At 35.9% G+C, this 14,881-nt stretch overlaps 1 protein-coding gene and 1 long non-coding RNA gene across 2 annotated transcripts; both read right to left on the bottom strand.

The window, feature by feature from the left end:
- On the bottom strand, positions 1-1,617 carry LOC148960269 (transcription factor MafK-like). The gene has a single exon (XM_089108505.1). It carries the CDS (start codon positions 1,559-1,561, stop codon positions 1,046-1,048), a length of 516 nt encoding a protein of 171 aa, XP_088964631.1. The 5' UTR covers positions 1,562-1,617; the 3' UTR covers positions 1-1,045.
- A 7,797-nt stretch (positions 1,618-9,414) lies between these two features.
- LOC135689939 (uncharacterized) lies at positions 9,415-12,215 on the bottom strand. The gene is made up of 5 exons (XR_010516563.2): positions 12,065-12,215; positions 11,870-11,906; positions 10,652-10,717; positions 9,977-10,075; positions 9,415-9,640 (listed from the first exon to the last, which is right to left on the bottom strand). It is a non-coding gene; the product is annotated as an uncharacterized LOC135689939 (long non-coding RNA).
- Between the last annotated feature and the right edge of the window lie 2,666 nt (positions 12,216-14,881).

Genomic DNA, 14,881 nt, shown 5'->3' with positions numbered 1-14,881 from the left:
TTTAAACCTATGTAAGATGCTATGAACATCAATATTTAGATACTTTCAAGTAAAACTGATGCTTATATAGTTTGAATATCAAACAATCACTTTTCTGAAAGCATTACGATTACAGTTATTATAACAAACATGTCAACAAGGAAAAATATTTCTAAAATGCTAGACAAACATTTTTTTAAAACACAACCTTAACTGTCCAATCCAGCTACAACTACAAAATATTGTCAGAAGACAAACTACAGCTCTATCAATATATACAGTTGGCAACTTTTAATAGTTTTGTTTAACACTTCGGTGTGATGGAAGATAACAACAAAGCCAAGATCCAGAAAGAATACAGGTTTGTGTCATTCTGAGGACAGGATTATATTTACATTTATTTTGCATTTAAAAAAGTGACGATCATTGGTACTGAAATCCCGTGAAAAAAATTGCAAAAATGCCACCATAACCTTTCCAATGATGAAGTCTCCACTGCCTATTTTTCTGCAGCATAATAGGTGGTTCTAAGTTTAATTTCATATTTTTGCAGTTGACTGGCATGGTGAACAACAGAAAAGACAAGCTAACTAAGTGTACGTAATTTACTTTTTCAATTTCTAAAAAAACCAGGATTATGCTCAGTAAAATATGCTCGACATATAATTCATTTTTCAGCCCATCAGCATTTTCACTGGCATATCAGCATATCATACATATGCGAATGTTCGATTGATCGAGTGTCAGTATTTAATAATGCAATGAATGACATGTTAAACCTCTTCAAAAGCTAAAAAACTAGAAGAAAATTATCACCATTATTAATCAAAGGAGAAATTTCAGCATTGCCAAAACATCAACAATCTATTTTAAATGGTAGACATTATAAAGGGAAGAAATTGCATTGTTTTGAAGAGTATTGACTTTGCTTCACCTGGATCAACGTTACACGAATCTGAGCTCTATGAGAGCAGGGTCATATTTCAAATGGCCTATCCGCCAAGAAGTTTTCCAGAAACAAATGCTAATTCCACTGCCACTAAAAAAGAATTTACCCCTCTACACTTCACGGGTTTTCGTTTGCCTCTGCTTTTAGTGCTTGTTCGGTACGACCTGAGACATGGTTTTGATGCTTGAGCGATAGACCTGCCGGGCTTTGAGAGGTGATCACACGTGCAGGGGTTGCTGTTGAAGATGGCGGACGGGCATGTTGTTTTTCGTCAGCAATTACAACAGCTATACCACTCATTGCTGCAAATTTTTCAAATGCATTTAGTTTTATCAGTGCCTCATCTCTTTCTTTCCGCAGTCTTTCATTTTCGCTTCTGTAATCCTCTAGCTGATCTTCCAGGTTACCTTTCTCTTTCTCAAGAACGACGCGAAGTTTTGTCCTTTTAGATCGACTGGTCTGGGCATAACCACGATTCTTTATTGTTCTTCGGCGCTGCTTTAATTTCCAAACTTCACTTTCTGGGAGACCACGAAGTAAGGCATTCAAATCTTTGACGGGCATATTAGCAAGCTCTTCCTCAGTGAGGACAATTTGGTCTGGATTTGATTTTTCCTCATTTTCAGTTGACATCTTTATTTTGCTGACAAGGATGAGTGGGGCTGACTCAGTGCCAACTCAGCAAGACCATGCCAAGCCATAAGTAACGGTACGAGGTAGCCCTATAATAGAAAATGGCATGATTGATTGGTTAAAACAGAATTGATTATTCTTGTTGACGCCTTTCTGCTGACGCTGCAACCTCACGGCTGACATAAAGACGGACGGGCAAGAATAAAGTTTCTGATCAAGGCTCAAAGCCGGGAGGGTGGGTAAGGGACGGGGGAATGGCTTCCATTTTTTTGAAAAGTTACATCTATACCAGGTACACTATTCAGCAAAATTACATAGACGTACGGGGTGAGTTAAGGTGGGGGGGGGGGGAATCTTAAATTGTTTGCTCGAAAAATTATAACGCCCAAATACGGAGTATACTTTAACACATGTGAGCTTCTAATATCTGTCAAAAGTTATTAAAATGTAACGTCATTAAAATAACGTTAAATAATAAGCATTTTCAGAATAAGCATTTAAGCATTTCATAAATTTTCATTAAAAAAGCGAATCTCTTCCACGACATCAAATGAACATATCTACTATTTTATCGATATCTTTTTGTTAACGTGATTTGCATCATTTTCAGCAATTCACGCACTTTTTGCTTACCTGCCTATTCTTGTGATTATTGAACAGTTTGTGTTCCATTTCTTCGAGGTCAGAAACTCATAATCTATTTGATAGAAGGAGCTTTATGACAATTTCTGTCGAACTCTTAGCATTCACGCTTGCATTCCCATATCACGGCCAATAGCGTAACACAGTTTAGGGCGCATTGATTCAGCGTTTTTCAGCCTTTTTTTCTACGGCACATTATTTGCGGATAATTTTTTTTCATTTTTTTAGACTAATTAAGTAAAATTGGATAATTTTCCACGGCACACTAGGCAATACCTCAAGGCATGCTAGTGTGTGGTAACACAGTGCTTGAAAACATTGCCTTTGTTTGATAAGCAAGGGCTCCCAACAAAAGGGGCTCCAAGGTCTGATCTTTATTCCATATCTTTACAGCTTTGAAATTTCTTCAACTTTTGAAAGTCTCTAAAACTCAGTTCCACCTAGCTAACGAGAAAATAATTCTCATTTTTATCATTTTCTATTGTGTTTGACATGCTCACACCATTGAATGTGATCTTCTTGCTGTCCGTGAATAGATATCCCGTAGCAGTTTTTTGCTTATGGCACTAGATGCCTCTGTTACGCCAAAGCACATAAAATTTGTTGAGTCTCGATCACTTAATCGAGCATAGATTTCATCCAAAACTTTATCCATTACATTGTAGAATCAATTGAACAGATTTTTGCTTTCTAGATGCGTTTTGGGGTCTTTATCCTTGCAAAGAAAATAAATGTCCTGTCCACTGCCTTCACTGACTCCCACTTGCAAGCCCAGTGCGTTGCGCTTTGTCCAAATTACCTATATGACAGTTCATGTTCAACTTTTCTCTTGAAATTTCATTGGGGCGTTGGCCTCAAGGAAATTGTAGAGACCTTGAACAACACCAAGTCCATTTCTAATTGACTTACTTTCTGCAAGATTTAACTAATGTCTAAGGCAATGGACATGAATGCTCAGCAGAGAAACAGTCCTCCATTCGCTTTGACAAGCACTTGGCTTTGCCGCTCATTTTAGACTGTCAAAGCATTTGACAACAGGTTTCTACATACGCTCTTAGTCTTAAGCCTAATTTGTACAATTGCTGAAGACTGAGTTTTGTAAAATCTAGCAAAAACTTCCCTTCGGACACCATTCAGTACAAAACTGACACAAACTGACACTTATTGGTGCTGATGAAAGGCTGATATTTCAACAATTATGAGAGCACAATAGCCGCTTTCGTTTACTTCTTCTAAAATATTTTCAAGCGCTATTTGGGCTGTTGCTGTTCTTTTCGATTTTTTGCGTTTTTCCGACTTGATTTTTTCATCTCAGATATTTTTAGACATGTTCAAAATGTAGTTATTCTTATTCTCCTTGTTTTTGGAGAAGGCTCCTGCTGAATTTTAGTCTATATCACATTCATTTCTTGGAAATAAGGCATCAGTCGTGACATGACAAAACACGATATCTCTCCCCACAATATACAAGCGTTTCTTATAATGTTTTTTCTATTTTTTTATTCTAATCTGCACTTTCATTTGTGCAAAAACATTGAATAGAATGTCATTTTATTTAAAACCAGGGCCGTCGTAAAGAGAGTGTCATCACCTGTCAGCAAATAGAGGATGGCCCAATAACCAAACGGTGCTAAATTCTGTGGAAATGGAGCATCAAACATTACGTCACAATTTCTCGTTACATTGAAATTACTGTTACATGTACGTTATACAAAAGTTTTCAATTTAAAAAGCTTAAAGGCAATCTGTCACGACGTTGATTGATTATAAGAACAAAGGGATTTTTATTGTTTCCAGTCCCCCTTTAATCTATCGCATTGTAAAAAATATGGCGGAGCGCTGGAATTGTGTTTAGGCTATTGTTCCAGCTATTGTTCTCGTTAACCAATCCACAACGAGACAGATTGCCTTTAAGTATAATTGACACTCACTCGAGCAGTTGCTGCCAAAAACAGTATATTCACTGGAATTAGGTTTTGTTTGGAAGGATTCTTGCTAATGGCAATGATTTAATCTTCAGAGCTCATCTCCATCAACACAGAACTTTTTATCGTCAGTGTACGTTGTTTGTTACAGCTCAATTTTAAGCACATTAATTTCTTGCTTCCACTTAGATGAAATAGTCCCCTCAGAAGATCTTGCTACATCCCGCATCTTGGCTATGAGGCTACATTCACTCATCGTGGGAAGTGACGAATGAACGTAGTTATACCGGCAACTCTAAGCTCTAAACTCTATATAAAATTCTAAGCCAGCAATTCTTACCCACCTGCTCGCGGGCCAACTCAGGCCCACAATAAGATTTCATCCTGCCCGTCGAATGTTTTTGCTTCAAAACTTTTTCCTTGCAAGGACCGTTCCTTTTTCATGTCAACATTAAAATGTATAAAACTTTAGAACCTAGTTATGAAAAAACCTTGAGAATGTTTCCTTGGAATTTCTCCCGTTAAAATCTATTTTAGGTGCAGTTTCTGGCTATCCTAAGTTTTATATAATCTAATTTTTTTACTAGTCTACACTACTATGCCACTACGAGGCTGCTTTCCACCAAAAAGTTATCCCTGGCATCAAGCCTGCGATTTCGTTGTGCATTGCACATTGAGCCAATCCCTCAAGCATCTTGCCAGCTCTGTATCTTCAAGGTCGTCATTGGCCTCCCTCTTTTTGAAACTTATTTCATGAAAAAGCACACTAAAAATATTTTATAAAAAAAGAAATAATTGGCCTGTCTATCTTTTCTCTAATTTAGTCTGATAAGTATGAGGCCTGAATTTTATATTGAACAGCCTTTTTAACACAAGGTATATAAAAGTCGAAGGCCCTGTGGCCCCCTAAAAATATCTATATGTTTTTCTGTCCCGGCACTCGAAAATTGAGAATCTATAGAGTGCGAGCTTCATCAAGATAAAATGAAGGGCTTTAGCGAATGGGATAAGATGATTTCATATGTCATAATTTACACTTTTTAAAAATTAGGCTTGTTTGCTATATATGATGAGAGGCTTCGTCCATCGTCATCCATTTTTGACAATCTGGGTGACTATTTGTAAACTTGTTTTGTTTATAATTTGGTAATGTTTATAGCATGAATTTCACTCCAACCGTGCAACACTCAGTAGGCTTATGTTCTGCTGTAACCAGCTAAAGGAATTTTATAAGGTCCTTGGTTTGGCAGGAGATTGAAACCATTCTTTTAGAATTCATAATGACAATTCCTGAATTGGTTTACAGATATATTATTCTTACTTGCCTTGGAATCATCATGAAATAATGAATCTTGCAATTGTGAATCAAAAAAGCGAAAATAGGTGTCGCTCAATTTTGGATGAAAGTTAAGGGCGTTGCCAGAAAAATATGGGACCACGCCCATATAGGAACCCACTCAAATTTTTGTCTAGATCCGCCACTGAACGTAATGAATTTCGTGTAGAGGCTTTGTAATATTTCTTCACTGGCGATTAAAAACGCAAACATCTGAAAAGAGGTCTCGTCTGCTGTAACGTATTTAACAGAATAAATCCAAAAATTATCAGCAAAAAGGGGACTTAGTCGTAATGGTAGATGGAACGGAGCCTTATCGTATCTAAAACGTCATCAAACTGCGGGGATGGGAATGGCATTATTTCATATTTCATGATGATATCTTCCTATCATTTCATATTTCAAAATTAACAAAGCAAAGTATTTCGAAATTGTCAAATGTTCCATTCTGCCTTCAGGTGTCAGGAAAAGTTGGACCGACTCGCATACAAAATGGACTGAGTCTTCAATTCAAAACCAATCTTTGTAGCTAAAAATATTGAAAATGTACAAAGAATATGTTGAGATAAAAGCCAAAGAGCACTGTTCTTGCGTAAAAAATGGAATGCATTCTCTTTGGAACTGTTCATTTGGTACTTCTGGGGAAATACACCGGCTGAAATATTTATTTTTGTTCTGTTCAACTTATTCTTTGGGAACAACGAAACAAATTCGAAACATATACGTACCAAAACTAACAGTTCGAGTCTCTTGTGTTGCGGGTACAACCGGGAGGGGCTCACAGACATGCCCGGCAGACAAACAGTGCTAAAAGGACTTTTGAACTTTGAATTTTGAGGCATTTGTTTTGGCTCTGCTGACCGCCTAGAGCCCTAATGAGTGCGTCTCTCCCCTTTCCTCTTTCATTCTCCTTCGCAATTCCTTCCCCCGTTCTTCATCCTTTGACTGTCTGAGGCTCTGGCACCCAGGGTAAGATTTCGCTAACCGTGCATTTTTCATGTTTCCGGAAACGCAAATTCAGGTCAATTGCCAAAATTTTTCCAAGGCTTAAAATGATCAGTGGCCTTTCATCTTATTATTTAAACCTTAAAAATTGAAATGTTTGGTTAAAATGTAGCGAATTTCTAAACGTCATCAGCAACTGAAAAAATATATCTATTGACTAAAAAGGCAACAAGTTAATATTACTATTCTACAAAAAGAACTACCAAAGCAGACGAAATGCAAACTTATATCGTTGAATTACACTTAATATGGGCGTGTCTGATACGGACATGGGTGTGGTCACATTTCATGTCATACGTCGATCTGGCCCTTGCTATGTTAGCACGCAAATTTATTCTTTGAATATTCTTCTTTGTATTGCGATGAACAATTTTTGAAGGGGATAATTCATTTGCGTCATCTTCCAACTTTTTGAACATTTTTGTCAAGCTAAATTTATCCAGACTAGTCTAATTTCAATCCTAGCTTCAATTTCGTCAGTTATAATCCGAATCTTCAAGGGCCAAATTTGGTTACGGAAATTTGCAATATTGATCATAAATTATATCTTTATTTCATATTGAAGACCGGGACAGCGCAAATTTCGTGTCTATCGCCAGATTTGGAAATTTTGTCCCAGATTTTAAAATCTATGCAGTTAAGTTGCATAAGGTAAAACAAGGAACAAGTCGATCAATACCATCACTTTCCGCATGTAGATAGTCATTTAGGGATAAAGTTTTATTATTAAAACCTGCTCCAAAGAATGCAAAACGTCGAACTTGAAGCATTGAAATTATAGAAAATTTGTCCTTCCGTGGCAACCATGGTGCCGCCTCAGGTAGTAACTTTTTTCTACCTTTGTCTCAATATACCGATCTATAGGGTTGCAAAATTTCAGGGACTTTCACTATAAGCATAAAGAAACAAAGAGAAGATAAAAAGTGCATTTTAAATATTTTTCAAGCTAAGACAAGACTTTTTCTTTATCCCCCCCCCCCTCATACTAACATGAAATGCTTCTATTTGATTAAAATACAACAAAGAAATTTTGTCGGAAAATTTTTTCTTTCTGGCCCCCTCTAGAATTCATTGGCCACGACGCCCCTGATTCTTGCAGGAAAGAATTACTGAAAGTGTAGGCTCAACTATCTAAGGTATTTTTATTACGTTTAGGGCCGGATCCACTTTCCTAGCCCGAGTTTTAAGATCGTCGTTAAGATGTTTTAAACATAAACTCTTTTATGAACGAATTAATCTCAAATGCTTTAATATTTATTGGTAATACTTCAGTATTGAAGCCTTTTCGGGCCCTAACGGGATAAAGCCTACTTGGAATGATGCATTATCGTTAAAAGATTGAATAAAACAATTTTGAGCACGGGCCCTTTCCGGGGCCCTGGCCCCTATCGGCACTACTCATTACGTTCAAGACGTTGTTGTAAATTATTTCTTTACGTATCGCGGAAAACAGGGCAGTCGTTTGGTAAATAACCCCATGGAGAGCCAATAGAAAACGAATTTAAGTGTTATTCTCGAATCTCACCTTACTTTTTTCTCGGTAGAGTTTTCGAAGCTTTTGGAAATTGTCCGGAGGTTGAACTAACGAACCACACAGACTGGAGTCGACGGGGCGTCCATCATATAAATAGATCAGAGAGAGTTTATTGTCTCTTGAAAAGAATATTCTAACAATAGATAGTTGTGGTGATGAGATTATTTTTTGGAAAAATTCTTCCTCGGAATACAAGCATGAATAATAAAAGAATATCATTATTCTTGTTTAATTTTTCTTTCTTCTTCCGTCTAACTTTGTTTAACGTCTTTCAATCACTGCTGAGCTGATCAACGGAAGAGTAATGTCAGTAATCCAGCATCTAGTGCTGGTACTGTCAATGCCAGTTTCAGTCAGGGCATTTTTAACATACTCAGTGGTGGGGGAATTGCCCCAGGGGACCTTAAGAGTCCCCCCCCCCCCCGCCCCAAGGAGAAACATTATCCTTTCACCCCTATATGCCAAGCCACTATGGGCCTCTTTAAAAATAAAATAATATAGATGATGGCAAATAGAAACAGAATATTCTTTTTCTAACATCATGATGTTTTGGTGACATGGCTCCACTACTACAAGTTCAAACTGTTGAACAAGCTATGCCCTCAGTTTTGAAGACTTTCAGATTCTTACTGCAAAATATTTGATAAAATATATTTTCTGGTATAGTTTCTGATCTAAAACCTTTCATAAAAAGAGATCAATTTTCTTTTTTAAAAACAATATGCTAGAAGTTTTTAAAGATATATTATAATAGTAATTAGTGTCAATTTTAAAGCCTAAAGACTCAATCCCAATCAGTATGAAGACAGCAAAGTATCATGGAAATTTTGTTAAATGTAATAAATTGCAAATAATGCAAAGATTTAAAATCCGCCTTCCATGCTAAATTGCTAACTTCTCTTAGCAAATGTCCTCAGAGTTGTCTTATACATGATATATGTTTGAAACAACCCATCTAGCCCTTGCAACAAACAGGGATCTCTTAGCATAAGCATTTCTTAGCATATATCTTGAGGTGAACATTGGTCCTCTTGAAAATTGCCCAAATTGCCCTACCACTGAATATTCCTTAAAAAATGCCCTGGTTTCAGCTGAAGGAAACATGTATTGTTTGAACTCACAGGAGTAAGACAAACAACCGGCGAGCTACACAAAGAAAAATTGCAGCAAGAATTAAAAAGATATGATCGATACAAGACAAATTCATGGCGGACATTTTCCATACTTTTGTACCCAAGTTTACTTATGCATACCAAATGCCTTTCAGCTTCATGTTAAATAGGTTTGTCTCGAAACATCACGTTTGTCTCTATTCAAACGAAACTTGCTCTTTTAGTTAAATCTCAATTTAAAGACGAAATAAAGCGACGAAAATGCAAGAGTATGTCCGATATCAAAGAAACAACTTGCGTCCAAGATAAATTCATTCACAAAGCAAGCATACAAATTAATCAAGCACAGGACGTATGAGCATGTCTACTTAGCGATAGCTATAGAGAGAAAAAGAGAAAATATTAAGTCTGGGCTAATGTAAGGTAATAGTTCCACTACTGCGCCCATGCCAGTGACGGGTCCAAAGAGTTGATGGTCCAATTACTTGCCCCAACGACGGCGACTGGACTGACGGGCCCTAAGGTCTGCAGAGAAATAAACCTTACATCAATTTATCTTCAAAAGGTATAAATTTTTATGCTGTGCATCCCAAAATACGACAAAGACCATACGACCATACCTTTATCAAGATAAAGCTCAAGATGTCGATGTTCAAGAGTAGCGGATTTGATTTAAGAACTTTTCAGCAAATGAACATTAATGCTCAATGCAATCCGAACATCAATCGCAAACATTTAAGCTGGACATCTATTTAGATTTTATACAAAATATTTTTATATGATGCAACAGTCAACAAGATGTCTTGCAAATGCCTTATTAAAATATTTGATGATCAAGTAGGGTTTAAAAGTCATGAAAACCTTTCATCATCTGATCTCTGTTTTCTAACCCCTCCTCTTGCATGTCCTCGAATTGGTCCTCCTCTGAATTCTCGTCCTCGTCTTCGTCGTATCTTTGAGCTTAAAGGTGGAATCGGTTTTATCATGAAAGAACGCAGAAAAGGTTTTTTACAGTTTTTTTTTCAAGCTTACGATAAAATAATCTAATGAGTGAAATAAAAAAAAAATTTGAAGCCGAAAAAAAAATATAATCGCAATCAACCATTTTCTTTTGAATTGGAGAAGCAAAATAACATCTTCAATCAACTAAAAAACTTTAGGACAAGTAGATAGCAAACTTATCTGAATTCGAATGTCTATAACGCCATATATTTATTGAAGATACGCCAGAGTTGTTATATCTAAGCCTGATGTGAAAATAGACCCCAATAAAGGTTTATGAACCAATCCAAGATACCCTAGAACTGGCTTCTTAAACCACCACTACTGCTCAAAAAGCTTTTCCGTTCAATTCTTTTAAGATATGCTAAGAAAACTTTGAACTTCTAACACATTTCGCTGAAAAAGTCATTAGCTCACTGAATCCGTAAAACTGTTCAAGGGGTAAAGTAGATTCAATAAATTGTTGCTAAAATAAACGCGGTTGATTTAGGGGCGAAGCAAAGTCAAGATGAAGTTAAAGAAAGATACCCTTACCGTTTGAATACGCTACAAAAACTGCACAAATCAGTAGCAAAAAGACTAGACACTTCATCTTCAACTCTATGGATGCAAACATATTTCAGTTGAATATGGATAGAAACTTAAGGACTTTACTAAACGCAATTTCCCTAAAGATTCCAAGCCATGTTGGCATTAACGAAACTAATTACAATTCAGCCTGTATGTTTCTTTGGCAATTGATTGCATCTATTTTACTTATGTTGTTGCCCTAGGCGATGCTTTCTATTCAAATGTTCTTTCTTACGAAACTTTTCGATAATAGCTTCAACTGTCCAAGCAGAGATCGATATCTCCTAACCAAAACAGTTTCAGTATACCTTATTTTGATTTTATTTTCAACGAAGCCATGCAGAAAAAACATTACACTGAGGGCAGAAAAAGAATGAAATGAAATTTTCTGGAGAGAATTACTACTCATGGGCTTGCTCTGTATATACTGTGATTTTATAATTATCTTACCCAAATATGAATTCAACAAGGCAACTAATTGTTAAGATTACTTCTTTTCTCACAACGATAAGATTACATGTTGAGTAAATTACATACTATCTCACAACGAGTCCGTACGGTTTTTAAACACATAGAAGATACATTTGATCAACCTTTATAATCTAAATTGCATTCTGGGAAATCAAAATTTGCATTGTGTCTTTTTCAATTATTATCGAAATGCGTAAAATCAGAGCAAGAACAACGTATCATTGAAATTTCTTAAGGGTTTAAATGTTAAAAGACACAACGATTCTCTTGTAAACAGAGAATGATTCTACCAAAATTTCAAATGCAAAAAGTTTACAAAAGACAAGAATCTGTGCTTCTTCGAATGGTTATGGAAAATCGCTACATTTTACGATTCGAAGAGTTTGATGTTCTTCAAGAAGGGCAGTATCGCATGATTGTAGTAACGAAGAAATTGTTTCCTTGTCAGCTGGTTTCTTTGACTTTAACTACAGGCTGATTCGAAAACACAATTCATTTTTAAGACATTTTTTCTAGAAGCCTACATTTTACCTTAGATCAATCCAAGCTAGATGATCATTGTAAAGTAAATGGTGTTACTATGAACATGAAATTTTGTAAAAAAATACATTCTACGAAAAGTAAAAATGTCCAATAATAAAAAACTGTAACCGAAAGAAAAAAAGGAAAAGAAATAAACAACATAACGGAATACTTTGTCAGTAAACCAACCTTTTCACGTTCAGGGACTTGTTCTTTGCAAAAGATTCTATATAAAAGGATAAAACGACATGTGAAAATTGAACATCAGACATTATAATAAGCAAGATAGAAATGTTTGTTGAAATTGTTATCGTTAATAAAGATCTAGAACAAATATGAAACAAGTAAAACTGCTAGAATCTAAAACAGGAAACGTAGTCATACCTATAACTCTGCAACCATACAGTCTGACGGATCTTCAAAAATCGCGACTTTTATGCCACTGTCTGTTCATCCTGCATATAACCGCTTTCTTTTGAATATTACCACGAGAGGGAACTTCAGAGAATAAAGTCACATACCAATAAAGCAGTTCATTTAGAGTTTGCCAGATAATCTTCTGAAAAAACAAAGCTCGGCCATTGTTGCGAACTTCTTCCTGTCCAGAAAACATCTTAATTTTGTCAACATTTTACAATTTGAGGCAGGGACGAAAACAAGTTGCTAATTTTGGGGGGGCGTGGAAGGATGAAAATTCCAATCTAAGTAAGAAATTTTTCATTTGACCAGTAAATCTACTGTACCTACTAAATTGATATTTGTAAATAGCCCGAACACCATAGTTCTATTTTCTTTATAATTACCAAAACTTTACTCAATAATTAGCCTAAAGCATAAAAGCCTAAATCTCTAAATTTTGATCTACATGAAAGAGACATTTTAACTTACAGTAAGAAGTAAAGCAACATTTAAGCAAAACCAGTATTAGATATACTTAATGATTAGTAGTATTCTTTCAGATCAATTAATCAATTTTATCTAAATTGAGCAATTAATCAATTGGCGCAGATCAATCTTATCTAAAATACATTTTTTCACGATATAGAAGCACCAAGAACTTGAGCCTATAATTTTTGTTCTTGATCGAAGAAAACTACTAACAATTTTCAGAGGGCCAAATGCCTTTTTATTCTTTACAATTGAAATGATGATTTGAGAACAAACTTGTGCATATGCCTGATCCGAAAGATGAAACACTCTTCTTTGATCAAATACTTCTACTGCAGTTTTTGCAATGTGTTCTTGCTTTACAGCAGTTTTGTCATAGAAATTTATGATAAGGAGTCAAGGGCGTTAACAAATAACAGGGGGAGTTTAGCATAAACTCGTTTTTTTAAGAAGCGTTGAGAATTTTTAGTACTGAAAGATTATTAATCTCTCATTGAATTAACTACTCGTAGTTTCATAAAAAACTCCCACTCTAATGCTTTCTGATCAATACGGGAATTATTATTCCAAACTGTAAAGTTTCAAGTTTCTTATCCTGAAATTCACCTTGCCTGTTCGTAATTTGATTCAACTCCCGTCAGAAAGAAAGCAAACGGGGCAATTGTGCAATTTGGATCCAGTGGAGACGGGATTCACAATAGAAAACGATTAGTGGATGGGTCAGCTTCAGCCTGTGAATTTCAATGTTTAGAATTTTTACATTTAAAATAAAAAAACTTCTTAAAATATAATATTCACAAGTTTGGTCCTAAGAAAAAATTCCAAGTCAACCGTTATGTTTTCCAACTGTAACTGGATTTTCCAAACTTTGGGGGGGCGTCACGCCCCCACGCCCCCCTATTATTTACGTGCCTGATTTGAGGAATCTGATACAAAAGGTCGTACGATAAGAAATGAGATTTGGGAAGATTCGACCAACCACACAGATATCAATGTTTTAATTTTTGGTTCCATTTTCGCAGGCCCTAAAATAAGCGTGGACCTAACTCACTTTTTGGCGTTGTAAATTAAAATTGTGGCCCTGTAATTGTAGAAAGTGTGGATTTGTAAATAATGCATGTTCTTAAAAGTGCAGCATAAAATACCAATCGAAAGGCCTAAGAAAGAAATGGGAATATTTTTCCAATTCGCAATGAATGCCCAATCCCAGCCTCATGTATACCATCATTTTTTATGAGAAAATTGCGATAATAAGAAATAAGCAATGGATAATAAAAAAGAATTGAGAAATTTCAGAGCTCGAAGCTTCAGTACATGCGGAGAAAAATCAATTGTGCTTTACGATATTGTTGTGTGCTATTTTGAAGTAAGATGGACCCTGTATACAGCTTTAACTTCAAGACATCATCTCAATTTAGTTTGCTTTTATGACTTGCTTCAAAAAACACACTGAGCCTTCAGACCAAGACCGAGATTATGATTTCCTGCCCGTAATGTATTTTGGGGTTTTTATGTGATATCTTTCAGTAGATTTCAAAAAAGTTATAAACCATTTCAACTAAGGTGTTTTAAATTGGAGAAGCATTGGAAAGATTCCTCTCAAGGCTACAGCAGCTGAACGATTATAAGCCTCTCGGTGGTAGCTGGGAGGAATATTCAATTGGGAATGTTGCATAACAGGGACTAAAGTCTTCCTCAGCTTTTTCGCAATAATAGGTTAGAAAATGTTTTGAAAGTTTACGCTAACAAACCCATTAGTAGCAGTTCTGCTGGAAACACGTTTTTGTTCTTTTTCATGGTGCTGCTTTATCTTGTGAGGTCAAAGATAAATTTGCATTTTATCTAGCTCGGTTTTGTAATTTCATATTAGTTGAAATTTTCTCTGAATCGTTATGTTTATGAATAAGGACTGAAAGAAACAAGTATTTTCTGAAAGGAGTGGTTTCCGGTGTTTCAAAGGGCGTAACCGTAAAGAAATTTAGGGGCAATCCTGCTAGTCCCGTTCCAGCTACTCCCTTGTGGGCTGGTGCCAGTGTGACATGATCTAGCGTAATATTAACATGATATTGGCCAAAAATCGTCATTTAGCATAAAATCTAGCATAATTTGGAATCTAGCATAACTCTGGCATAATTCTGATATTATTTAAAAGAAACATTGTTTTCATTGATCCATTGTCCATCGTTACCAAATGCATACACTTTATAACAGCATCTGTGGTTTCATTTTGGGAGTAAATTGTAACTTCCCACCTTCAGGATTTTACTAGTTGTTTTGAATGGTTGGCAGCCACATATTTTGTGGTTGGAAGTC

Source organism: Rhopilema esculentum, chromosome 5, assembly GCF_057945365.1.
Source record: "Rhopilema esculentum isolate cy_ngs chromosome 5, ASM5794536v1, whole genome shotgun sequence".
NCBI classification, from domain to species: domain Eukaryota; kingdom Metazoa; phylum Cnidaria; class Scyphozoa; order Rhizostomeae; family Rhizostomatidae; genus Rhopilema; species Rhopilema esculentum.
Note: the sequence above shows the minus strand (reverse complement) of the source record. Positions and strands in the feature narration are given on the sequence as shown.